The 26,219-nt window shown below is 33.9% G+C and overlaps 1 protein-coding gene across 1 annotated transcript in view; it reads right to left on the bottom strand.

Annotated features, from left to right (window-relative positions):
* Nucleotides 1-5,217: 5,217 nt before the first annotated feature.
* LOC119068676 (unc-112-related protein) overlaps nucleotides 5,218-26,219 on the bottom strand; it is a 33,971-nt gene continuing 12,969 nt past the window's right edge. The window contains exons 2-9 of the mRNA XM_037172357.1: nucleotides 13,126-13,274; nucleotides 9,357-9,719; nucleotides 8,918-9,295; nucleotides 8,652-8,848; nucleotides 8,340-8,586; nucleotides 8,043-8,255; nucleotides 7,733-7,969; nucleotides 5,218-7,667 (exon numbers count right to left, since the gene is read on the bottom strand). Of these exons, the coding sequence (XP_037028252.1) occupies nucleotides 7,467-7,667; nucleotides 7,733-7,969; nucleotides 8,043-8,255; nucleotides 8,340-8,586; nucleotides 8,652-8,848; nucleotides 8,918-9,295; nucleotides 9,357-9,719; nucleotides 13,126-13,274 (1,985 nt within the window). The 3' untranslated portion in view covers nucleotides 5,218-7,466. The remainder of the gene's footprint in view (nucleotides 7,668-7,732; nucleotides 7,970-8,042; nucleotides 8,256-8,339; nucleotides 8,587-8,651; nucleotides 8,849-8,917; nucleotides 9,296-9,356; nucleotides 9,720-13,125; nucleotides 13,275-26,219) is intronic.

The following is a 26,219-nucleotide window of genomic DNA, read 5'->3' as shown; positions in this document are numbered from 1 at the left end:
TTCAATTAATAAAAATGAAAGGAGAAATGACACAAAAGACCTCTTTTTCGCTCATTACTTTAAGCTTTACTTCAGCCTTAAACGCGTCCATGTTCCTAAGTTGTCGTATCCGAGAGCTGAGGCGATTGTATTCAGTTATGGAAGTCTTGAGTGATGGATGATCGTTGGCAATGTGTACTTGACTTCGTCGTCTAGAAGATCTCGAGGAAATGTCTATGTTCAGTCTGATGTCAAATACATGTTTCGTGAGTGAATTGAGCATCCGGTGTAAGTGAACTATTCTCTCCACAATAGCCAATTGGTGAATCGGGATCAGACTGCAACTGTACAGGAAGGTTGTCGGTGTGTCTCTAGGCAACCTGAAAGTTGCTTTGACGCACTTGTTTTGAATTATTTGCAATTCATCCAATTTTGTTTTGTTGCCCTGACTGTAGATAGGGAACATGAAGACAATGTGGCTTTGTACGTAACTATTGAGCAGCTGCTTCTTCTTTCCAATCGGGATGAATTTTCCACGTCTCCACATGAGCGAAATGAATGGACGGATCATCTTTTTGGGTCGACATGAAGATCGAATGTCAAATTCTCGTCCAGAACAAGTCCCAGGTACCGGTATGAACGAACCCGTTGTATGTTTTTGTCTTCGATACCAACGTTCAGATCAGGTAGTCGGCTCGCTCGTCCAAAAGTCATGTAGCAGGTCTTACCAGTGTTTAGCGTCAACACATTCCGGTTCAGCCACTTGTAAAGCAAGTTGATATCACGCTGCATCATTTGTTGCAATTCAGAAGGCGATTCTGCGGCGTAATATAAAACAGTGTCGTCCGTATATAGTAGAATTTTGCCGAGAAAATCTAGCTGTAGGATGTCACTTCCTGCGGTATTATCTCCAAAATGCGCTAGATGGTATTGTTTCTTTTTACAGTCTTTGGAGCGCACTAACAGTAAGCGTATTAGCGTCTTTAAAGTTTGACAACAATACACCAACTCCGTTTCGTAACGTATATGACGCAACTCAAATGGAAAAAGTGCTTTTCTCGTACGTATAATGTACATTTAGCGTCTTACAATTTTACGTCTTACTCGTACGAGTCAACTGTTGGTCTTGTAACTTTATATGCTGCGTCGACAATGGCCTCACATGACTGCAGGGCTATAGCAAACTCAATCGTTCCATCAACAATACGTTTCTGTTCGCTACGTTTAAGAGTCACCAGCGTTGCAGGATCGATTTCACCCAGTTCTTGATTGCTTTGCGAATTATCCCACATTTCGAAATGTTAATTAGGTAAAAACACACAGATGTTCGATTCGTATGGATACGGGCATTTATTTATAGATCAGATATTATACACTTCGTTTTTGGAACTTAAATTTCTGTTTAAATATACACGAAAAAGCGACACAGCAACAGCACTCAAAAATGTCGTCCACAAAAAAAGTTATTGAAGCTGCGTAAGCGCGAATGCGATGTTGCAAGATATGGACTGGCCACGTTTTTGCAGCATAACTTGAAGCTGGACCCAGTCTTATTGGCTCGAATTCGATTCGGTTTTGTATCATTGAATTAAAACTGATGCACACCTGTCCTTCTTCAATGAACACTACAGCGGAGATGTTGTCATCTTTCATAATTTTACTACGATTATTGGAGAACCATTCAGTCAACACAGTTGCGAAAGAATCATTCCATACAGAGGAAAGGTGCGAAGGAACAACCACTTTCGCAGGAACTGGAGAGAAGCGGCCCAATGTTAGAGGCTTTTCCGTTTTGGGTCCTCTCCACCATTTTTTCAGATCTTTTTCCATCCACTCTGCATCACCTTCCATACCGACTAAAACATCGTACATGATCGGGATATTCTTAATGTTCATGTAAGGTGCGTGCGTTATGAACGAATTGTCAATGCAGACATTAGCATAACATCCAACTTTTTCCAACAGAACAAAACTGTTCAACTTAATGTTTAATGGGAAATCTTTTTTTGTCAGCAAAATTATTCTTTTTTTGCAGCAAAATTATTTTTTTTATCAGCAAATTTATTCTTTTAGTTCAGCAAAATTATTGCTATTGTGACCAAATTTAATTCTTCGTCTGCAAATTTATTTTTTTGAAGCAGCAAATTTAATCTTATTTTGTCAGCACATTTATTTTTTTGCAATCTGCAAAATTAAATATTTTTTTAGCTATTTTTTAGCAGCAAATTTATTTATTTCTATCAGCAAAGTTAATACTTTTGTCAACAAATTTATTTATTCGTCATCAGCAAAACTAATTGTTTATTTTAGCTATTTTTTAACAGCAATTCTATTGATTTGCAACAGCAAATTTATTCTACTTTTTTCAGCAGATTTATTTCTTGTCATAAGCAAAATTAATTGTTTATTTTAGCTATTTTTTAGCTATTTTTGGTGAAATGGATTTACATATATGCTTTTCGTCACTAGTGGTGAAATGGACACCAAAACCCAATGCTTATCGAGCAACACCTCTAACCATTCGGCTATTGAGATATATAATCGCAGTGTAACAATTTTCAAAAGTTCATTTTTCGCAGCTGGTTGCAGAAAACGTTGGATGCAACACGTTGTGAAAGTGGTAGTTTTTGTCACATGCTTCGCTCGCTTCGCACGTTTGATAACATTACATCTACTGACACAAAATATCACTTTTCGCAACTAGCTGCAGAAATTACTATTTCACGTCTTACGTCAACGTAAATAGTTATTGACAGTACACGGACAATTCATTTCCTTTTACGAAATGGATACCAATTTTCATTGCACTGAAAAAGCGTTTTAACACGCCGAGCGATCCGGCCCATTGCCCCGGAGCGAAGCGGAGGGCCGCAATGCGAGCCGGGCGCCGGAACGGTGTCGGTAACTTAGGAGTTAATTTTTTTTCTCTCGCATCGTCTAATAATTACTCTGTGTAATTCATTGCCCATAAAGAGCGTTTTAACACGCCGAGCGATCCGTAAACTAGTTAAAGTGAAATTATTATGAAAGGTGTGCATCCTAGAAATTACGCATAGCGAAATTATGAAACCCCATTAAAATCGAGGGACAAATGCTTTTTTAGGCACTAGGTATGTAGATTGCCACTCGAGACCGCAGGTCGAGCGTGACAATACACATCGTGTGCCTAAGAGATCTATCACCGAGTTGTGTACAACGTTTTTCGCAATAAAGGCAACGGAAAGTCCTACTTTTCGTCGCTTGTTGGGTTGACGTTTTCGTGTTAGTGGTGTTAGTGATATAATTTTATATGTCTTACTGCGGGACATATGCTGATTGAAGATAGTAATTTTCCTACTTATAAAAAAATAAATTTGCAATTGAAACATTAATAAATTTGCTGACAAAAAGCAATAACTTCAATGTATTAATTTTGCTGTTCGAAGGCATTAAAAGTGCATATTACAAAACAATAAATTTGCTGACTACAAAGTAATAAATTTGCTGCTAAGGATTTGCTGCAAAAGAATTATTTTTGCTGCTTAAAGTCAGTAATATTGCTGCTCAGAAAGCAATAAATATGCTGTTCGAGTACTTATAAGTTTGCTGAAAATAAGATTAATTTTGCTGATACAAAACACTAAATTTGCTGATAAAAAAGATTAAATTTGCTGCTAAAAAGAATAAATTTGCAGAAAAAAAGAATAAATTTGCTGATGAAATAAATAATTTTGCTACTAAAAGAATAAATTTGCTGACAAAAAAATAGATGCCAATGTTTAATTTGCGACTGCTTTGGTAAGAGAATACCACTATCAACAAAAAAACATATCAATTAATCCGGTGATGTATGTATGTATACTATATCTTGTAGTGAAATAACATTTAGGGTGTAGCAATTAAAAAAAATCTGGAGATCATCAGAATCTTGTGGATGGATGGATAATAAGTAAATTATAGAATGTAGATCCTGATATTTTTAATTCGTTTTAAAAACAAAATTTGTATCAGAATATGAAACAAATTCCACCCATGGAGTGACTTCTATCAACTTTTTTTTAATGTCCATCCATACTCGTCGAATCGGGAATTGCCCGAACGCAGAGTATGGCCCGCTCGATACTGGAAAATCAGAATATAAATTTAAAGAAATTAAATGTAGTCGAACGATGGCAAAGAGCGATTTTAATAGTCTAACGGAACTTTCATTTTCCTGTTGGTTTGTTACCTCAAGACGCTTCAGAATAGTCGCCTGTGCCGAATTTTTTATTTTTCGAATAATTTCAAAGTCGGACGAAATTTTCATTTTGCAATTCAACCGAGCTTGCATCGAGTGAATCAATTTTATTCGTTTGCTGTGAATTCAGTTTTGTTCCTGTTTGGTACGAATGAGTTTATGATTCCGAGAGAATACCGTTTTGTGTCGGATTTGAAGTCAAACTTAGAATTTTGGATCAATTTTCGAACGGAAGGATTAAGGAGTGTATCGGCTGTGAGTGATTTTCTGTGGTGATTGGTAATACACGAGGTAATGCATGAGTAAGTAGCATTCCTGTCATGTCCGACCTTTCCATCAGAAGATGGCATTCGTCTATATAAATTTTCAAATATTTTTTTAACCGAAACTTTGCTGCTGTCTTGTATAAGAGACTAGCGAAAGCAACTGAAGACCGCTCTGATCTAAGACCGCCACTAGTCCTTGATATCGAAACAGCTTTTTCTTCTTTTTTTTGCCATTTTACGTTTTGTGCAGGCAAGGGTAGAGGAGCTCGGTTTGTCGTTCCGAAGAGTCTTTCTTTAAAAGTCGGAGAACGGAGAATGTGAAAGGGAATTCGGTTCTTGCCTGCGCTCCTGAGCTTTTCATCTCAGGTTAAGCGAAGTCGGTATGTAGGAAGCGTCTCAGGCTAGGCAAAGTTGGTATGATCCAGAAGGGCGCATTCACTTGGAAGGGCTGACATTTGGGGTTTAGCAAAATGTCAGGATTTCACCCATTTCAAGGGAATGCGGTAAAGAAAATGACCGGGTACGCTGGAACTGGATTCTCGACCAGGCCAAGTGGCCGTAGCGCCGGTAAAGTAAAGTTAAGTAAGTATTTGCGTGCAAAATATAGATTCCATTCTCTGGCAGAGACACACAACAATCGCAAATGATTAATATTAATAAATTTATTTTATTTCACATTATTTACACTCAAAATAATACACGAAAATTTAAGTAATCTTAACAAATTGTTGTTGTTGTTTTTTGACCATTTTTTTGTTGTTTAAATTTGTTTGCATTATGTTTAACATTTTTTATAATTTTGTTAGGCCTATACCACCTGACTATTATTACAAGTATTACAGAAATAATTAATAAAAATTACGCGTAAAATTATTAATTTTTAATTTGCTTTTGCTTTTACACATTTTTTTGATGTACAATAATTATTTTTAGTTAAATAAAAATAATAAAAAAACAAATTAAAAGAGAAAAAAAAGAAATCAGAAATTCATTTTTGTTAAGTAGTAAATTGTTGTCAATTTATAGAGGCAATCACATTTAAATTATAGAAATATTCAAAAATACATTTCTGTTTTCAATTTTCTTTTCATTTTCTTTTTTAACTTAACAGCTTGTTTCAATGTTATTAATATTGCTAGTAGAGATATACAAAATAAAGTTATTATTAGAAAAATTGTAAAAACAAGAAGAAATCCATTTTTTGCGCGTTTCTGTTTTGATTGTTGTTCCTGCTGTTTTCTGTCGATTAATTTCTTAATTTCTAAGTTTTTATTATTCTGTTTTTGGCTTTTATAAAACCACTAAAAATACATTTTTAATCCAAGGTGTAAAAGATTTCAAGGCAATTTTTTTTGTTAAAGGTAAAGTTTTCCTATTTTTCTGTTTCCTTCTTGAACTTTTTTTATTTCGATTTTTTATACATAAAAACAAAATTCGTCGTAAAAACTTTCTAAAAGTTTTCGACGAATTTCCAAGGCATTTTATTGTTAAATAATTTTCTTTTAAAAACTGTTTTTAGTATCAGTTAGATTAGACTTAACTAATTATCTAGTTAGTTGATCTAAAATATGCATGCCAGCAACATTCCATTCGCCACATGCACGTTTTGGTCAACCAACAAGATATTTAGTCATCTCTGGCTTAGTTGCGAATTCAGTTTCTTTTTCTTTTCGATTTTTTTTTTTGTAAAAAAACTCGATTTTTTTAAATTTAATTTTGGATGATTACAGAGCCAGCACATTTATTTTCATAAAATTTTAATTTAAAAAGAAATTCTGTTGAATGTGTAATTTATGAGTAGCAACAGTTACACATAGTCGACATGAGATCTACTCATAAATCCATATTCAGCAAATACAACGGGCGGAGTCATCCGTTAAAAAGTTTTTAACGACAAAATGTCACGCTGCTAAATCTGAAAAATTCAGTTTCGGTAAATTTAAATTGGAACCACTGTGTTAAGAAAAACTGCACGATCATATTGACTGGACACGACACACGGGATTGATAGGCCTACATCAGGAGCTGTAACCTTCTCACAACTTACTACACATAAACAGCAAACTGATTTTTTTTTTTTTTTAAGATTTCTCCATTCAATTGCATTGTGTAAATTGAGACTTCACTTTGAACTATTGGATGGTCTCTTGTGGGTTCGAAACCCAACCGCAATACGAAAATTCCCTACAGCAGGTTGTTGTCCACAATAATGACATCTGATTGGATCGGTTATTAGTTTGCGGCTAGGATTTAGTACTGATAACGTTTGTGTTACATGTACTTGTCCGTTGGTAATGTAATTCACTCAGGCGAAAAGCCCGTTGACGGTGTGTGTTGACTTTCTTTAAATATTGTGAGCAGCCCACGAAAGTTCACAAAAGTTTCCGCCTTAGTGAATAGCTAAATGGTGTTTCCAAGGTGTTTTGAACAATAAAAGGAGAGAGTGAAAATTGGAAAGCGTTCTAGAAATGACTATAGTTTGCACTTCATTCACTTTGAGTGCATGTATCACTTAGAATTTGAATTGACCTCAACACTGTTGAGTCAACAGCAATCCTAATTTTTTCAATGGTATCTGAAATGGCTTTCAAATTGTGATCGAGAGTGATCATTCCAAAGACCGAAAAAGGTCAACTGTGCTAAGTATCAGACCATCAAAGAGAGTTCTCTGACTCCACTTCTTTCAAGCTCGTAGCTGACAGAGCTCTCGTATCATTGCTCCCAATATGACGTATCAGTCCAAGTATGGATTGTGCATCAGCTATTGAGGACGGAAAAAATGTTAAAATAATACATCGGTGCGTAACCACTGTCCGCTTGTGTAGGATTTAGATTTCCCATATTTTTTTTTTAAATTTAGCAGCGTCGAATTTATCCGAATAAAAGGATTCGTCCGCTCGTAATTTGATATGCCACATAATCCCGACAAATAATCGTTTGTCAAATGTAAAATCCATCTTCCCTTTTCGCCTATTCAAAAAAATCATTGATCTAAACTACTTAATTTACACCCAGCCACCGGTCAACTTGTGGAACATTTCTTCGTTCAACGTTTGATTCGTTTCTTTCGATCTCATTGACATGAAAATGTAGCCGCCAATGAATTCGTGCACGACTTTACAGTCGGAGGATAAACAAGAGAAAATTACATTTTCATCTTGGAATTGAATCATCATGCATTTGATTTCCCAGTTGACATTCCAGGCCTAGAAGAATTTTTTTTTTGTTAAAAACACATATCGAGTCTTGACGCTGCACTGCGAGTACTTACTTTCATTGAGTTGTATCGCCATGTTTTCAAATGGTCACCATTATGGATGTCCATTTTCATGATACGATTCTGGGCCACGCCGAGCAGCTCTTCCTTTTTGTGACCGTCAAATTTGATGACAAACAAAGTGACCCCGTATTCGGGTAGACTTTGCCATCCTTGGATGAACTTCAATTTGGCCTCCATCAGAGATAAATCTTTTACATTAGCATGGGCTTCAAGGATTCGGTTGACCGCCTAATACACAATTTTGAAAACATTTCCTGAATTTCTTCTAGATTCCGAGTGATAAACGCAGGTCTCTACTCACCTTTCCTTTTGTTTTCTTACTGAATCTGGGAGCTAAGAACTCCTGCGGGTCAATCAAATTTGGATTTATGCTAACTGCTGGCGCATGTGCTGGTTTCTGCATGTTCAAGAAAGATTTGATACTCTGTACCTCACTGTCATACGAACTATCCGCTAACGATCGACCTTTCGATGCCAGCCTGCATGCAGCCATCCATTTAGCGTATTGATCTTCCTGTAAATGGAAGCAAATGGTTCGGTTAGTTGGGTCTTTCTTCTTCTCTCACTAGAAGTGGTTTGTGGTTCTTAAGGTTCTTACATTATCGCATCGCACCCACACTTCACTGTTCGCACCAACTCCATTTTCTGGCGGTACTTCCAATTTGATGTGAAATTTACCCTGTGTCAAATTCACTTCCGGTGTTACTTCGCATCCTCTCAGATTGATGGCCACGGACGGCGGACTATTACTGCGGGCATCGTCACGACTTTTGAACAAAAACAAATGCAAGTCCTTGTATGTGAACCAGTACCGTTTGTATCCTTTAAGCGTGAATTTTTTTGGTCTACAGAAAGAAGAACAGGTTAATGGTTGTTTGTGGTGGTGGAACTATGGCAGTGTCAGTATTACTTTAAAAATCGTAGATAATCTGTTAGCTCTGGTATATGGGTGATATCGTTAGATTTCGATCGGCCATTTGGCCCTTCCAAGGTGATTTGTAATTCGCTCAAAGCAGCATCAATATCGTCATCAACACCGTTGTCCAGACTGGATGTATCTATGCCAGAGTCCGGCTGTTGAATATCATTCTGTAGACTAACTTGCAGCTGCAAATAATGCGAAACAATTTGTTCACCAAAAATGGGCTACAACCAAAATTATCTGTCAATGCAAACCTGTAATGCCGCAAACATAAACATCTCCTCTTCTGTGCAATCAATTTCCTCATTCAACAAATGCCATTTAGCTTGTTCGTACAATTGATTGATTCTAACTTGATCGTATTTTGGATTTAGATCGAAGAAAGTGTAGTATTTGAACCGAAGACATAGTGTGTCAAACTCGCGGACACCTTGTTCCATAATTGATAAAGACGAGTCTAACCATCCCACATTTAGACGGGCTCGTTCTACCAAAGACTTTGGTCGCACCATTCTTGTCCGAACGTCTGGACTCGGGGCTCTTGGACTAGCAGCTAAATTTTCTGTTAAGTCACCGATACTCGACGATGAGTCATTGAACGTACCATTATGACCATTATTTGATTTCCATGTCTAACCAACAAAATAGGTTAGTAAGGTCATCATCCACCAAAATTTCTATAGATAAACCTACCCCCATAGGAGAACTGATCGGAGTACTTTGTACTGGTCGGTGCGGTGTTTGCTGAACTGGTGCACATGAAAACGGATTTGCTGGTGAATCTAAACTGCCATTGCTTCCATTAAAATGATTTGAATTATGAATGAAGGTGTTCGAATCGACCGGTGCGACATAGTCCTTTCCCTGTTCGGATGGTGGCACTTTTCGTTTGGGAAATTCGGAATAATTGCGCTTCAAGTGTGCTGCTTCCAATGGCTTACACAGCGACAATTCTTCCGGATGCCGAATGCCCAAATCTTTACACAAATTTACAACAGCGCCGAACGTTTTTATTGAATAATCGACACGACAATCCAAATATCGCAAGTCTGGTAGCTGTGGATTTAGAAACAATTTTCAGAAATATTGTTGTGGGCTTATGGTTTAATAAGTAGGTAATAATCATTAGAGAGTAACTGTTTAAGGCATGTTGTCTGTATCTACATACATTTGATGTACGAATTCATTCATAATTCCACTTAATTAAATGTCTTGTCTATAAATGCAAAACTATCAATTTTGTGTAGGTGGCCTTCCTCGTCTCAACTCAACATTTTAATCATTTTTATTGAATGAAATCGAAAATTTGCGTGGTTGTTTCCTCTCTCTCCCAGCTTACGAATGACATGTTTCATATATTACGTGATCAACCGAGAATAACGAGCACTTGAAATACTGTCTTTTACGATAAAGTGCAGCAGGTAACAGGTAATTAATTTGAAAAAAGTCATTGGCGAGTTGTACGAAAAAAAAAATTGGATGCATATAATACACTTCGCGACACCATAAATCGAATGGCATGATTGCAATGCATAGTTTCGAATTGGAAAATAATTTATGTTGTAGTGTTTTCAAACTGTAAACTATATTTCATATCGATTTTGACTTCGGAAAGTTTTATTAGACCGGCACTGGTACAGTTTTAATCGGAGAAGCAGGGCAACTCTTACTAAAAAAAATTCAAGTCTGAAGAGTGCAATTTAAATATTTTGACCGACATAGTTAAAAAATCAAATAGACCAGAGCCAGAGCCCTGTGCAATATTGCAGTATTCGCTATAAATTTCTGTAAATACTGGAAGTCAGTAACTGTTTTCGGCGAGCAATTGAATTTTGAAAATTAATTTTATTGCCTGTCCCACCCGAAAGTTGACCATTACATTACAGTTTTCACCATGCAAAATTTTTTAAATCGACAATATTTTGTCATCGGGAAATGTTGTCAAACTTTGTTGCTCAAAAAGCACACTTATGAGTTTGGTGTTATCACAAATTGTTAGCACCGATGTAATTAATTACTTTCGCAGCATCCAATGTAATATACTATTCTTTCATCAGTGAGGACTGCATATGGTAATGGAAGAATCTGAGAAAAAAGTTAAGTTGATCAGCCCAAATCAACTGATCACCTCCAATATTGGTTCATAAGACGCCGAGGTCATTAAACACACGAAAACGTGACTTTTCACTTTTATCCGAAGTTATGTAATGGATTTTACATGCTTGAGGCACCGAAGCAGTGCTTGAAACATGGAAAGTACGATTTTTTACGCATTTAGCATACATGCCCGAGTTACGTACAGAGGGATTCTTTTGAAAAACAGCCTACCGAAATCGGACGCATTTTCCAGTCGACTTTTTTATATGTGCCTAGAAAGGTATTCGACCCTAGAAGCCTAAACCACTTTCAAAATAATTCTTCGAAGTTTGTGTGGCTGGTGAAAGGTGATCAAAAAACGAAAACTTGCACTTTTCTTACAAAAAAATCTCCAGTTGCGCGAGCCGTACAGGGCCTTGTGGGGTGTCATTAGAAAGGTAATCACATGTACTATTGAGCTGAATAGGGACTTATTGGGTTGAAAATTCATTGACATGGTCGTGTGGGGTATCATTTGAAATGTAATTAAATGTGCTTTTGGGCCAAATAGTGTCTTATGAAGTTTGGGTGCATCTATGATGAAATATGTACACCTAAACATTTCAACTTCTATTTCATCGTAGATGCAGCCAAACCACATAAGACACTATTTGGCCCAAAAGCACATTAAATTACCTGTCAAATGACACCCTACACGATCATGTACGCTTTGTGTACCTCGAGAAATTTCAGTAAGAACAGTGTAAGTCTTCGGTTGAAAACTTTAACTGCACATATTTCAGTGTCGATGAATTTTAAACACAATAAGTCCCCTTTCGGCTCAATAGTACGTGTGATTACCTTTCTAATGACAACCCACACGACCCTGTACGGCTCGTGTAACTGGAGAAATTTTTGTAAGAAAAGTGCAAGTTTTCGGTTTTTGATCACCTTTCGCCAGCCACACATACTTCGAAGAATTTTATTTGAAAGTGGTTTTGGCTTCTACAGTCGAATACCTTTCTAGGTACATAAAAAAAAGTAGGATGTTTTTCAAAAGAATCCGTCACAACATTTTCCACAATAAAGGCAACGAAACATTTACTTGTCGTATCTGAGTTTAGAAAATGTGTTTGACTCTAAAACACATAAGACAATTGGATAAATCAAATTAATAGTAAAGTTATCTCGTGAGTGTTCGTAAATGCGTAAACCAGATATCTATATTCAATATATTGAGTATGAACTGAGCGCGAAACTGATATTTATCCCACCAATATCGGAGCTAAGTAAATCGATAAATTAGTTTACGTTCGCTGTACTATTTCAACAAAAACATTTCTCTCTCGTATAAATAACCTAAACTCATCTCATCCGATAGCGCAGTTAGCCAATTTTCATCAATCATTTTGTTAATGTAACGCTTGGTGCCGTATAAATATCATATGATGTTTGCAAGCGTATAATATGCAATAAAAAATTTCTTTTGTTCCCATTATATGTAATTTAACACTGTTAATTCTAGCGCTATAGGGCGATGAAATGTTTATCTTATCAGATCTAATGAACCGCTCGATGTATATGAACGGAAAATAAACAAGAAGAGGTACAAAATCATAAATTTATTTATCTTCCAACCTTCAAACCGAAATTGCATTTCAGATGAATATTGTGAACTTTTCCTCCCATTCGGAGTCGGGTCGGCTAATACAAACGTATAGTGCATTTAACACATGTTAATTGATTTTTTTTTTTTTCATTCTTTTTAATTTGAAAAACGAAAAAGTGTTGATTGAATACCAATGCAATTAACAGAATATAATACGGAATTCGATTTGCAATTCAACGCACCAACACAAATGTGACTTTATTGCAGCGGAGGTAAGAAGACGGAGACAAAAAAAACGTTAAATTTAATATACTTACTCCCCGCAATAGCTTCTATACACTTAATTATCGATGCGGTAAACTAATAACATAAACAATACGGCTTATGTGAATTCCAATCGTTTTCAATATTAAATTGTTTACAATATACACGCCAAAAGCAGCGTTTTCCTTGTGTATTTTAAAGAGTGACAAGATACTAGAGAATTATTATATGGCAAGATGGAGGTGTTCCGTCGATGTGACTATATATGGGTTTTTGTTTATTATTGTCGAATTAAATTTATTGAAGCACTCTCAGTCTGTGTGCGATGATGTAATTTTCAGTTGATTTTATTTTTTTTTTCCGTTTAGCAATTAAAAGTTCTCATTTTTCAACTTCAATAAATTGTGAAAACAAATGCGCCCAACCAATGATCAATATTTGATTATTATATTTTGAGAGAAATAATATTTAGACGGATAATGGGTAGCTTCACCGTACTGTATCAACATTTACCTGTACTCTTAATGTTTTGTGCATGGGTGTAAAGTGTAATAACGAATCGGCCTGAACGCCGCATTGATCCAATGTTGATCGGGTTCGTGCAAGCCACACATTTTTCGCCGGCCACCACAGTGCATGATCTGACCAATCTTTGGGATTTTCTGTAAAAATAAAAGGAAAAAAAATTGTTTTAAGACACCGGGGATATGCATAAAATATTGATAAAAGTCGGACGTCCATATAGGTGGGTTTAGTTTAATTGATGGTCAATGAACTCATAAATCGAAATTACGTTTTCTGAATTCTCATTACGAATTTTGACTTGCAACATACCAAGTATTAAATTTAAAAAAATCAGTCAACTCATAGCCAGCGGCAGAGATTTATTAAACGAACGAACGAAAAAAAAAACGTTTTAATAATCAAATTCAATCCAAATTCATTAAGCGTATAACAGGCTCATATTTAAATAAAATTTATTTGTATGCATTTTAGGAGTACAACATACAACGATAATGTAGCCGAACGTAAATGTTTTTTTATGATTTCGACACATAAATTATTACTAAATGGTTTCCAGCCAGGATTATACATGTGATTTAGATGTAAAATGCTTTGCAACGTATTTTATTCGCTCTACGTACAATGTAATCAAACACATGTTGCTTTTACCACGGATGACAATTTTCAGATAATTCAGAAAATGATCTGATATGGTAACCAGAGCAACGCGATGTACGTGCATTGGTGGTGGAAATTCAATTTTTTTTTGCAGTGAAATTCATCATGTCATTGATTAATTGTCACTGTCTACCAAAAAAAAATTAGTTGTAATGCAGCGGTGAATAATTGCAAATGTGCTAGGTTTTCCTTCACCAGCTGATGTATACACACGAACTCTATTCATTTCAGAAATGAAAACCGAAGATAAATGGTGTCTTCGTTAGACTGACACGTGCTTTATGTCCAATGAAATCATCTTCTATTATGTATGATCTAATGTCAAAATTTGTATGTAGCGGAGAAAATTGCGATTTCATATGAACAAACTCACCTCTTAATGATTTTCATTGAAAGGTGAGTTTGTTTAAATATGAAATCGCTATTTCCTCCGGCTTGTATGGACAGATTTTAATGTCTGCCCGGCAGAGCCTATTATTGGTTATTTGATTTGCTGAGGTTACCTCATTTTACGACCAAATTGTCAAACTTACTTTTTGGTGATTTTGTCAGTTAATGAGGTAATTTCGGTAATTTCTTTGGTAAAACAGGTAAATCAGAATAATTCAAAATTTGTATCGAAAAATCGTTAAAAATCGTTGCACTTCTAAAAATTGAAAAGACTGTACGTCCCCTAAGACATATTTGTTTGAACTTCGGAATTCGGAACTGAGGTGCTAAAATGCAAATGCGAAATGTGTTTTTCACGAACATTTTACTGATGCCGATTGTCCAGTTTTAGTTCTTCCACAGTCGATATGTAAAATGCAACACTCTGTCCACATTATTTCACTCAATTACACCAAATTTTCCTGTGGCAAAACACTCCGAAGACGTTATGTTACAATTTTCTTTTACGAGTTCGGCGTAGTAACGCTTGCCACCGATTCCATAAATTCATTGTAAATAGCAACATTCAAATAAAGTAGATATTTCTTTTGCGACCATAAAAAAGAATTACCATTTCCATCCTCAAAAGAAAAGAAAAACGAAATGAAATTCTAAAAATCAACAGAGCACAAATTATATAGCGGCACAGCAGAGAAGAGAAAAAAAAACACAAAATAACGAACATAATATTGAAAATAACAAGAAAGACTGGCATTTACATCGTTATTCTGCCATAAGTTGAATATGTATTAACCAAAGCGTGTAATGCATAAGCTTCAATATAATTGTAAGCTCCCCATAAGCTATCGTCGTGTTACATTTTATTTATTATTATTTTTTTTATTTTCTATTTTCAAACAGTTTGCATTTTCTCAAACCATTAATTTCTTTGTTGTTGGTCGATGTTATCATTTTTTCTCTTTTCTTTTCTTTTTCAAATGCTAACACACCGCATTAACATTAAACTTAAATCATAAAAGTGGTGGTTAATAGTCGATCCGAAACGTTTTTACGATTTTATGAATGTGTATGTATACACTACAATTGATGGGTAAAACAATCCGAATCGGAAAAGACACCCACACTCTTATAATACTTGGTATGATATACAATAAAAAAAAAATCAAAATCAACTATCATCACAACACTGATCGTATCAAATTTCTATCATCAATATTTTTCTTTACTTCCTTTTGACCTATATATCCAAAGTGTTCTCTTATTTCGCTCGTTTTAAATTACTGTTTTCGTTATTTTCTATTGTTCGAAACCGAATTAAATTTGAATACAATGGAAAATCTAACAAATTCTAACACAAAAATCATTTAAAAAAAAGATGTAACCATAAGAAAACCCACCCACCTTTTGATAAATGTTTCTTTTTCTTTTTTTGGTTGCGTACGTTTTACAATGAATGATGTGAAACTGGGATGAGTGTTCAATTTTTATTTTTGTGTAAAAGGCCAATGATAAAACCGAATCCATTTCATAATAGTTTCGCCCAGACCCTACCTTTATTATACCGTCTAACTGACAAATTATTTAATAATCAATCAAAACAGATTTATTATAATTATGATATCAGACAGCGCAACGAAAGAAGTCGTTACAGAACGGGGAGTAAGTCGTCTGCAGAGACATTCTCTCCCATTTGCTACTAAAAAAAATCAAATTTAGTCATTCAATCTTTTTCAATTTGATTCAGTTAATTGAGGGCACGCAACGAAAATGCAGATTGCGAATTGGGAGCAACGGAAGAAATATTTTGGCAAATTATATTGGAACGCAAATGTATTAAAACTTTTCGTTTTTAGTAATACGTATAATGAGATCATAGCTTGACTCGACATGCAATACATGTATACATATAGTACTCGAGTTCATTTCTTTATCTAAAGCAACGGAGAAACAAAAATAATCCGATCCACCGAACATGTACGCACATTGAAAATGTTTGTGTAGAACCGAAACAGCCAAGAGATTTTGCAGAACCTAAATATCTCGCTTTGTTAATTGTTATTTATATTCGGTTTTTATATTATTTTTTCTTACAAAAAGAAATTCTTTTTTTATTCTAAATTCGCTGTTCATGTTGATTTTTAATTCTCTTAATTCAATTGATGGTTATATTTATGCCAATGTTTATTTTCGTCGAGACGGTTGTGTCATAATTACTCGGTAATTTATTTGGACGTCATTCAAGAATACATCATGGCTATATACAAAAGTAACAAGGCGAGGCTTAGTTGAAAGGAAAATATATTTGAATTATAACATGAAAGATGCGATGCAGATAGTTTTTGATTCCATCAATGAAATTATAGTATTTAGGCACACGAAAAAAACAACTAAATTTTGCAGCCAACAACAAATGATGCTACGACTATAGTTTGTCTGTGGGTTGTTTGTCTTCAATATATTTGATTGCTATTTGATTGTGATAGTGTGGCGGCACCAGTCTCCGGACATGCACCAGTTTATTAATGAAATGAAAATAGGTGTCCAACTACTGGTACAAATCCGGAGATTGGTGCTCCCACCCTATCAACCTTTTATAGACATTCCCGTGAATTACATAACTCCTCTTCTGTCAGATGAAAAAAAAAACTGTTGCAAGTGTGACCGAAAACGAGTTTCTACAATTTTCTGTTTTATTCAATTAGTTTGTTGATAACGAAACGAAATGCGCGCATTTCAACTTACAACTTACAGTGCACTTAAAATCCTATATGTCATTTCCTACCAATTAGGCATAGGTACAGGAATTTTCTTATCAATTTCAACGTAGATGATAACACATGCTCTATGTATTTAGTCTCGTTATCGTTCCAAAAATAAACATTCTCTCTCTTTAAAATTTTCAATTATCTGTATGTGTACCTGTGTGATGATAGCTAAACGACAAAATGCTAATGCAAAAGTCAATCGTATAATATATATTGAGAAAAGACAGGAAAAGAAGAGGAGAAAAAAGAAACAGATTCTTTGTAGACGATACACCGCGATGTGCCTATTTATATGTCATGCGATTATTTCCACATTACACGCCAGACACTATTTTCGATTTTAATTTCCACGGTTTTTTTTTAAATCAGATGAAAACGATAGAGTTCATGGTATTCAAATGTGGTTACAATATTGATTTAGTGGAAAATACAGTCTGTTCAATTCTTATCGTCATTGTCGCCGGGAGAGGTTAAACGGCGTAAAACCCACCCAGACGAAATTTCGTTGTGTTATGCAATAAAAACTTATTAAAATTCGTAATCTATATGTTCGTTTTTATGAAATCGACAGAAAAAAAAATTGAAGAGAAACACAACCGATAAGGAATTTAAACATTCCTACTGTGACTTCTATTTACTACATGCTATCAGATTGTGTATTTTTGACGTTTTGTCATAACTAAATTCTTATCGATGGATGGGCATTTAGATGAATTATCCAAATTGAACGATTTATTGCCAACTTCAGTTTACTTTCGCTGCTTAATCACACGTTTGCGTCAAATGTGTCGTTAAGATTCGATTTCCTTTAGTGTTTTTCGAACGAAATACAACAAAAACTTTAGAGTTTAAAAGTTTGTGAACAAAACATGGGAGTAACAGATATATGTGTGCATCCAGTACCGGACTGGCTACCAAAAGGCGCATATGGCGCTAAAAGACAATAGATGCAAGATTTAATCAAAAGAGACGCCAACATAGGTAATCATACCTTAAAAAATTGAAAAGGGCAATCTGTCCTGCCCGATTTCACCATATGGCCGGTCCGGTCCTGTGTACATCCGAAAAGATTTGTTTTTGTGACAAAATCTGATTCATCTTTGTTGGGTAAAAAAAGATTTTTTTTGTGTCTCGCCCGTCTCGACTAAAATGTTCGTTCGTTCTATGAAGGCAAGAAAATAACAGAGCAATCCCTAAATTTAACAGAGAAAAAAAAACACTTAACAAACACCAAGATGAACCAAAACTACTAACTATAGTTCTCCAACATTCATAAATATATAAATACATCAGATCCAGTTTCTTCCATACCGTGAAGCATTCAGAGTAAGATCTTCAATCTTAATTAATTCAAAGAGAAGACGAAAAAAAAACCTTCAACGCCAACCAAAATTTTATCATGTAACACACATGCAAAGACGCCATAAACGTGTGATGGACAAAATGTTGAACAAAAGTACATTTCTGATACAATTCATCGGACAGTGTCACTTGTAGAGTAGTCACATATGGGAGGAAAAAGGGCTAGAATACCTAAGGTAAGACATCAGCAGCCAGATTCAATTAAAGATTTTCCAATTCAGATGTTTGCAATCTATGCTACATGCAACTTCTCAATTAGAATCTCTCAGTTTCTCAAAGAAGTAGAAAAAAAAATATTCAGAAATAAAGTATGATGTCATATCCTCCAGTTAGCCAAACATATTGAGTGGAAATATATTTGCATTCAATAATAGGATGTATGCGAAATGTGTGGAATGTTTTAACTAAAATATGAATACGAACATTTTTTGTATGTCATAATTTCCGAACTTTAGTGCTTACATATGGTGAAAGAATGTAGAATTGTAATTTAACCGAGAAATTTGTCAATTTTCCAAACGAAATTCGTCTATACCGAAACTATCAGCAACGTTTTGTGGTTAATTTCAAGTTTTTAAAATTCTCACTATTTTGGCAATAAATTACACTTAAGTTAGCATACCAATGCGCCATATTGCCAATGTTTACGTTAACCGTTCAGGTTTTATTTAATGTTTCGTAAGGTGAAAATGTACTTAATAAATTTATCGAAATGGTAAAAAAGAGTTTACTTTTAAATATCTTTCACACCAAACATCTTGCAATTGATTCGGGCTATTACGAAAATCTTTTATGGAAATTATTTCCGATTTAAGATAAACAATTTTGCAATATATAGTGCTTCCAGCATGCTCTTATTACTTGTTACTGTGTCAGTAGCATATTTCAGAAATTGATTGAAGATCTATATTATGCGCTCATAGCTCCAAGCAATGTATATAATAAATCGATAATAGGAAGTGGGTATGGAGGGGGATCAATTATTTGTCCTCCTACTGTTTTGTAGAAAATTTATTCAAACTAATTCCTGATGTAAACACATAAATATTCATCGTCATATACATCATTTGATCATAACAATTACAATAGTTGTACACAGCATGAACAACTACACCGAAACGGTTCTTTCGTTTTGTAATTGCTGTTTTGAAAATCCAACCAAAATCAACAAATACTTTTTTTTAATGAATTATCTTTCATGAAAAACAAGAAAAAAATTTAATTGTTAAAAAAAAGGTAATCAAAGTAAATCAACAAACAAATATTTCTAAAAATAAAAAATTTAAATTTAAATCTTAAGCGATTTTACGACGTTCGGCTGTAATAACAAGCCGGGATAGGTAAATAAAGTACAATTTTTGTTGTTGCTGTTGTTGTTGTTGAAATTCAAGAAAAAGTAATTCCACAAAACTATTACAATGTGTGTACCTACCATATGAGCACATATATCATACGTGGTGCATTATTAGATACAATTTTATTTATATGGTTCTTTCGGTCGATGAAACGGTGCACGTGTCGCTGGCTTCTTCCCGATCATGGTTTTTTTTATTATTATTTACAAATTTCAGTTATTTGAAAAACAAAATGTTATGTTTAAAGTATACTAAAAGTAGAAGTGATGCAACAGAGCATTTTAAGACGTACAACATACAACGTTATGTATATATAAATGCATGGAACATGGCACTTAACATGCTTTCGGAATCAATGAGTTAAATACAATAATTTACTTTACATTTAGCTGCCATTGTCAAATATAATTTACATTTTTCGATTAAATAGGTTTTTCGATATTTTGTATTTTCTTCGGAAATGATTAGGTGGACAATTTTAAAAATAATATTCACAGCTAGTCGGACACTGTTCAACCATTCTAATGGGCGACATTTTCGAAATTCAATCTAGTTATTAGAAGTGTTTCTAAAATCGCCACGAACAAATCAACATGGATAAATGAATCGTTCCAACAAAGGAACTGAATGCATGACTTTCCGTCTAAATTTCAACAGAAAAATCGCAAAAAGTTCGAGCACGAAATTTAATTGGACAGCAAATAAAATCGCTAAATCTAAAATGATTACCCGCCAAAAGCATACGATAGAGAGTTCAAGTTTCTAACTGGCATTCGCAATCCATTTGACTCCATTAACTATATAAATGTTACGTAACTTGTTCATAACTGACTCGGTCAGAACGAAATATTTATTTTTATTGTAAATGCAATTGTATAATTTGCAAAAATTGCATTTTCAAATAGACGTACGAGCGTTGTATGCAAAATAATTTCATTTAAATAAATCGTCGGCAATTTTTTGCTTTGTTCTCCAGTGCCGGAAATATGTCGCCAGTTTGCAAAGATTGAAAGTAGCGCCAGCGATTACTTTTTAATAGTCAGGTGTCTGATTGTGTCAACATATTCTATTCCTCTATTTTCCTAGTTCCAGCAGACTCTTCGATTGATGGCTGAGCCCATTGACCACTAAGTCTGATCTATAGCCTATTCCAATTATTTTACGTAGTAATTAGGACTTGATGCAATGCTTACTGTAAAACCTAATTGAATTATCTGTTTTGATGCAAAAAACGGTCTGGCCAATTATTTCATAAAAAAGCTTATCTCCGATTCGTCAATTTACTGTTGCGCAATAAAAGCGCATGTGTCCTCTTGCTTGACAAAATCGGTTATCTGATAAACACTTTGCTGCAATCATGACTTTGATAACTGTCACCCTTGAAACTGATAAGGAAGCTTTTCCAGTGTAAACAGACTAAAATGACTGGAATTTCTCAAATCGCATCATTCGAATAGCAAACATAATTTATATTGCAAAAATAATTATCGCATATTTGGAGGCGTAGCACTCGAAAACTGATGATATATACACATATCCCCAAATGTAACGTATCAAATGAATGCAAAGTGTGCAACGTTATCATCACGCGAATAATTGTTTACTCATTTCGCAGAAATGTTTAGCATGCATTGAATACACAAATGATTTGCTGTACTGGCACAAATGTTATTTTATTCGCGCGCGTTGCTACCTTCGCATTGCTGGTTGTATGCTCATTGTTCCAATCCATCTATCTAGATTTTTAGAATTGTTAACAGATGCTGCTTTGGGGCCAGCGAACATTGAACTCAATATTCTCGCGAGTGCATTTCATTTCAAACTAAAATCTAAAATGTTTATTATTTGTTTTGCTGATTTAATGTTTGTACTTTCCCAGTTGTATAGTAAATGTATGCACCATGGGCACATCTGCATTTTTTTAATTAATTTACACCACAAAACTTATTAACCAGCACACACTTTATGAGATTTAAAAAACCAACCAACCAACACTGAATCGTCGTAATGCATGTATTGGGAGAGTTTATGAAATAATCGTTCTTTTACATTATAATGGATCTTGGTATTGTACGTTGTGACCAAAATTGAAACGTTAAAAACGTATTATGCAAATGAGGACACCTGTTAGGCCATTGCCGTAAATGGTAAAATTGTATTGAACCGTTCATTACGCCGATATATTGTCAACAAAATAACAAGAAAGAAAGATTAAAAAAAAACGTTTTTATAAACTTTAAAAATAATAAAATATCTTGAGAGAGTTAAGCAGTTATAATAATAATTTGCTCTCCGTCAATGGCCCGATAGTTGTGTTACGTCAGTATGACATTATACACGGATTTAAGCAAATTCGTCATTTATATTGATTTTTCCATTCGAAAGTCGAGACTGATCAGACTGATTGATTGAAAGCGAACCGAGAACCGAAAAGAAAACATTGTTGATGGTCTAAAAAATGCCATTTTATTTTATATAAATGTTGTTTTGTCGGATAACGATCACCTCATTTATGCTGTGTTAAGAATATATTCCAGTTATATGTAAATATAGGGAAATTACAAAACAAATATTCTCAAAAACAAATTTTCTTATTCAAATAAAACGTGTAAGAGAATGAAAAATATCAAAAGAAAAGAAGAGAAAAAAAAAACAACCAACATTAGGAGTATGATTACGACTGAAAGAATGTCTGAAGTGATGAGCCATTTGAAGAGCTTGAATAAATAAATTGTGCAATGACTACACTACGGTATCGTTTAAATCAATTAAGAATTCTTATTTCGTTTCAAGTATTTGATGATAATATTCATACATAAGATATTATGCGGTGTACCACTACCACACGAGTGTGTATTTAATCCATCAATATAATTTTAATTTAAATTGTCTTGATTATTTTGGGTTCTGTACGATACAAACTGTACGCACAATTGGCCATGGAGATTTAATAGGCCACAAGATGTATGTAATGATGTATATGTGTATGTGTATGGTGCTGAGATGGAATGTAGAGATAGATAAATCTAATTTATATTTTGGTATAAATTAAGAAAAATTTAAAATATTTGCTTAATCTATTTTCATGTGTGAACACAGCGATAGTAAAAATAATAATGACCTAATTCCTATCATTCATTGTAGAGAGAGACCGACCAAACATAATATAGGAAAATACTGTGTTGGTTCGATTAGTTTATTGTCGGAAAAGAATGTTTTCCCCCCCGAACAAGTTTTTCATTATGTAAAGTACGTTTGATTTTGGCATATAACACAAATTCAAGTCGATTGAATTTTTCACGATTTTATATGAGAAAATAAATCATTTTCTGAAATTTTATAAAATTGATTTTCTACAAATCTCCAACAAAAATGGTTTTCGAAACGAGTTTATAGGCTGTTCGTATATATAAACTTATACAATATAACACAAACATCACTGTTCCGATTCCATATGAAATTCCATATCTAAATATGGATAGTAAATTTGTAGGTCGTTTATGATTCGCATTTGTCTTCAGTATTACATTATATACCCGCATCTTGACAATTTATTAAATTGTAAAGGATATTCGACTGTTTGTATTACTTTTGTGATATATAGAGCGATAGGTTTTTCGGGTTCCAACAGCTATGATCGTAAAAGATAATATCCCATTTTTACGATTGTGTTTTCGCATATCATATTTTTTTGCACTGTTTATGGAGGGGAGGAAAATATTATGCGATTTATGGTTCGAATTTGGTGTTCTGGTAATTCGGCACTTTATTAGTTTGCAAAAAATAAATAAATATATTTGGACCGAACTTCAATCATTCTGTCATTTAAATTAGCAGACAAGTCAGTTTTGTGAACATTCTAATTTGAAGAAATTAATTTCCGAAATGCAATATGAATGTGAAGCAAATAGAAAATTGTTTTTTTTTTTCTTTTCATTTCCATTAAAAACAGAAATAATAAAAAGCTTTCAACTTGTTTGTGGAATAATTTATGGTGCGTCGAGTGTTACATCTTTCATATTTTATCATTTTGCTTGATGAATTTTCCACTTGTAACAACTTTATTGTTTTTAATATATAATATAGACAGTAAGACAAACTCTTGGCTCATTTTTTTTTTTGCATTCTCAGAACGAAACGACTCGTTATTTATTTATCGAATTTGAAAGAAAAGAAAAAAAAACGAAGAAAAATTCAAATACAAACTGTAATAATTGAACGTATAAAGATCGTTTTGACTCACCATCACCATCACACCGTGTACATTCCAACCGATTTCTGAATGCTTTAAAGACGCGTAGGATAAGTTTTACATAAAATTTATCGCAATTAAAGGTTTTTCTTATATTTATTATTATTATTACTATTATTACTATTGATCTGGATTTCGTGTGTGGCAAGCTGTATAATATATAATAGTTGAATGGAATTCTTGTTTATTATATTGGTAGCAAAATAAATATATGAATGAATGTACTTTTGGTGATCGGCATAAATATATGTGGGAAAATTTATTATATCGGAATGATTTTTACATTTTTTTCAATACAATTGCCATGATCACATTAGCAGGCATTCCACGGAAATTTTTATGTTGACAAATTAGTAAAAGTTGGGAAAAGAGAGTTGCTAGAAATAGTTGGATTATTTATGGAAAACTGGTAAAGATTTGAGTTTTTAAGAGCAGTTGTTCCCAATTTTTATAGGAAATTTATTATTTTTAAATACTGCGCCTGTAAAAGTGTTTCAAGACAAAAGACTTCCCTGATTTTCTGACCTGACGGTGGTAGGTTGTGTAGGTTGTATGATATGTTACGAAAAACGGAATTGTTTGTCACAATATTTTGCTTGTAAACACGATAACTTGAGTAATTATCAACCAATTACTAATTGAATTCCTGAGGTTAAGTTCGAATATGGGCTATGTGTGATTATGGATCTGGAAGTTATTCCAGAAAGACAGTATTTTTCAATGTTGGAAATTCAATCAATCGAAAAAGATTACTTTTCATCTCTAGTGAATAACTAGAAAGCAAAAGGTGTAAAAAAATGAGTAAGGGAATTGTTGATAGTTTACAAAGTTAGAAAATCGAGGAATAGTATTTCAGTTGATGTTCAAAATAGTCGGAAAAAGCGAGTTAGTGGAACTCCTGCATTAGTATACAATAATGTGCTCATATGTATACATCAACTTTGTGTGAAAACCGCATCGTTCGTGGAACCCATCGATATACCATAAAACATTTACAGATGATTTACTGGTTTCCATCGAAAAATCGCTATCAGTTTCCTCCATTAATAAATGAATGCGGGCTCTTTAATCGAAAGGTCATGATGACACCCAAAAAAATGTATCTGTTTTCTGATAAAATTCATCCCGAAGTATATATGCGTACCAGTGTGACTAGTGACGACAAAAGTTGAAACGTTCATTCGGCATTTTTATATTTTTCCAAATATGATGTAAATGTACTGTATATCCGAAACGCATAGAATGTGATGATATCAATAAAATAAAATTAAATTTATAAGCGTAGGACGCGTAGGCTTGATGAAGAACAGATAATCTGATTTCTGTTTTTTTATCGTCATCCACCACATTTGTTGTCTCTGATAAATTCAAATACAATTTCTGCATGCGATGATTGAATTAGTTTTTATTAATTGGAATTTATTTGTTTTAATTTCGATTTGCCATGCAACAGATAAAAATTAATTTATCGTCTGAATCGCATGGAAGGGGCAATGATTCAACTATTAAAATTAATTGTACATCCAAAACTAATTCGGTAAAAAAATGGGAAATTGAAATTATCGTTGTACAAATTGCATAATTCACACATGTATTGTCATGATTGGAGTTAATTATGACCAATTATAACAATTTCTTTTATTTCACCTTTTAATTTGCTCTTTCACGTTATATTAAAACAAAAACAATTTGTAACCATTTGTCAGAATGTTTTTCTATTCAATTATATCTAACACGATGAAATCATCACAATTACCAACCTACAATGCACATGGATTAACATTTTTTTCTCGCTTTTATTTTCCCTCGAATAATTTCCTTTTCATCTATATAAGTGGAGCTGAAATTTTGGTTTTCGTTTGGTTTTTTTAATTTGTGTTACGAGTCGGGTTCAATGAAAAATGTGTTGTGTAGTTGTCGTGACATCAATAATGTTAATTTCTGATGTTTACAACATACAAATTAAAGAGAATCTTTTTTTCTTAATTTGAGGCAGAGTCGTCAGATCTTGACATAATTCTAATGAAAAATTCCATTATTATTAGACCCTGAATTTCAGTCAAGGAAATAAATCGCTGCTATGACTTTTTGTCCGGGTAAATGTCGATTTTGCTTCAACAGAGCGAGCGCGTAATCATTTTTCGCCATAGTGCATCGTGTGCATGATGCATCGCATACAATGAATGACTAGGTAAATTTTAATTCGTCGAGTTATTTTTACGTGTCCTCCTTTTTTCTGTACTCTCTCTTTCTATCCAAAATATTTAGAATATCATGTTGTTCGTTAAGTCAGCGTCCTCG

The sequence above is a fragment of the Bradysia coprophila genome (assembly GCF_014529535.1).
Source record: "Bradysia coprophila strain Holo2 chromosome X unlocalized genomic scaffold, BU_Bcop_v1 contig_20, whole genome shotgun sequence".
NCBI classification, from domain to species: Eukaryota; Metazoa; Arthropoda; class Insecta; order Diptera; family Sciaridae; genus Bradysia; species Bradysia coprophila.
This window is presented reverse-complemented; position numbering and strand designations above follow the sequence as displayed.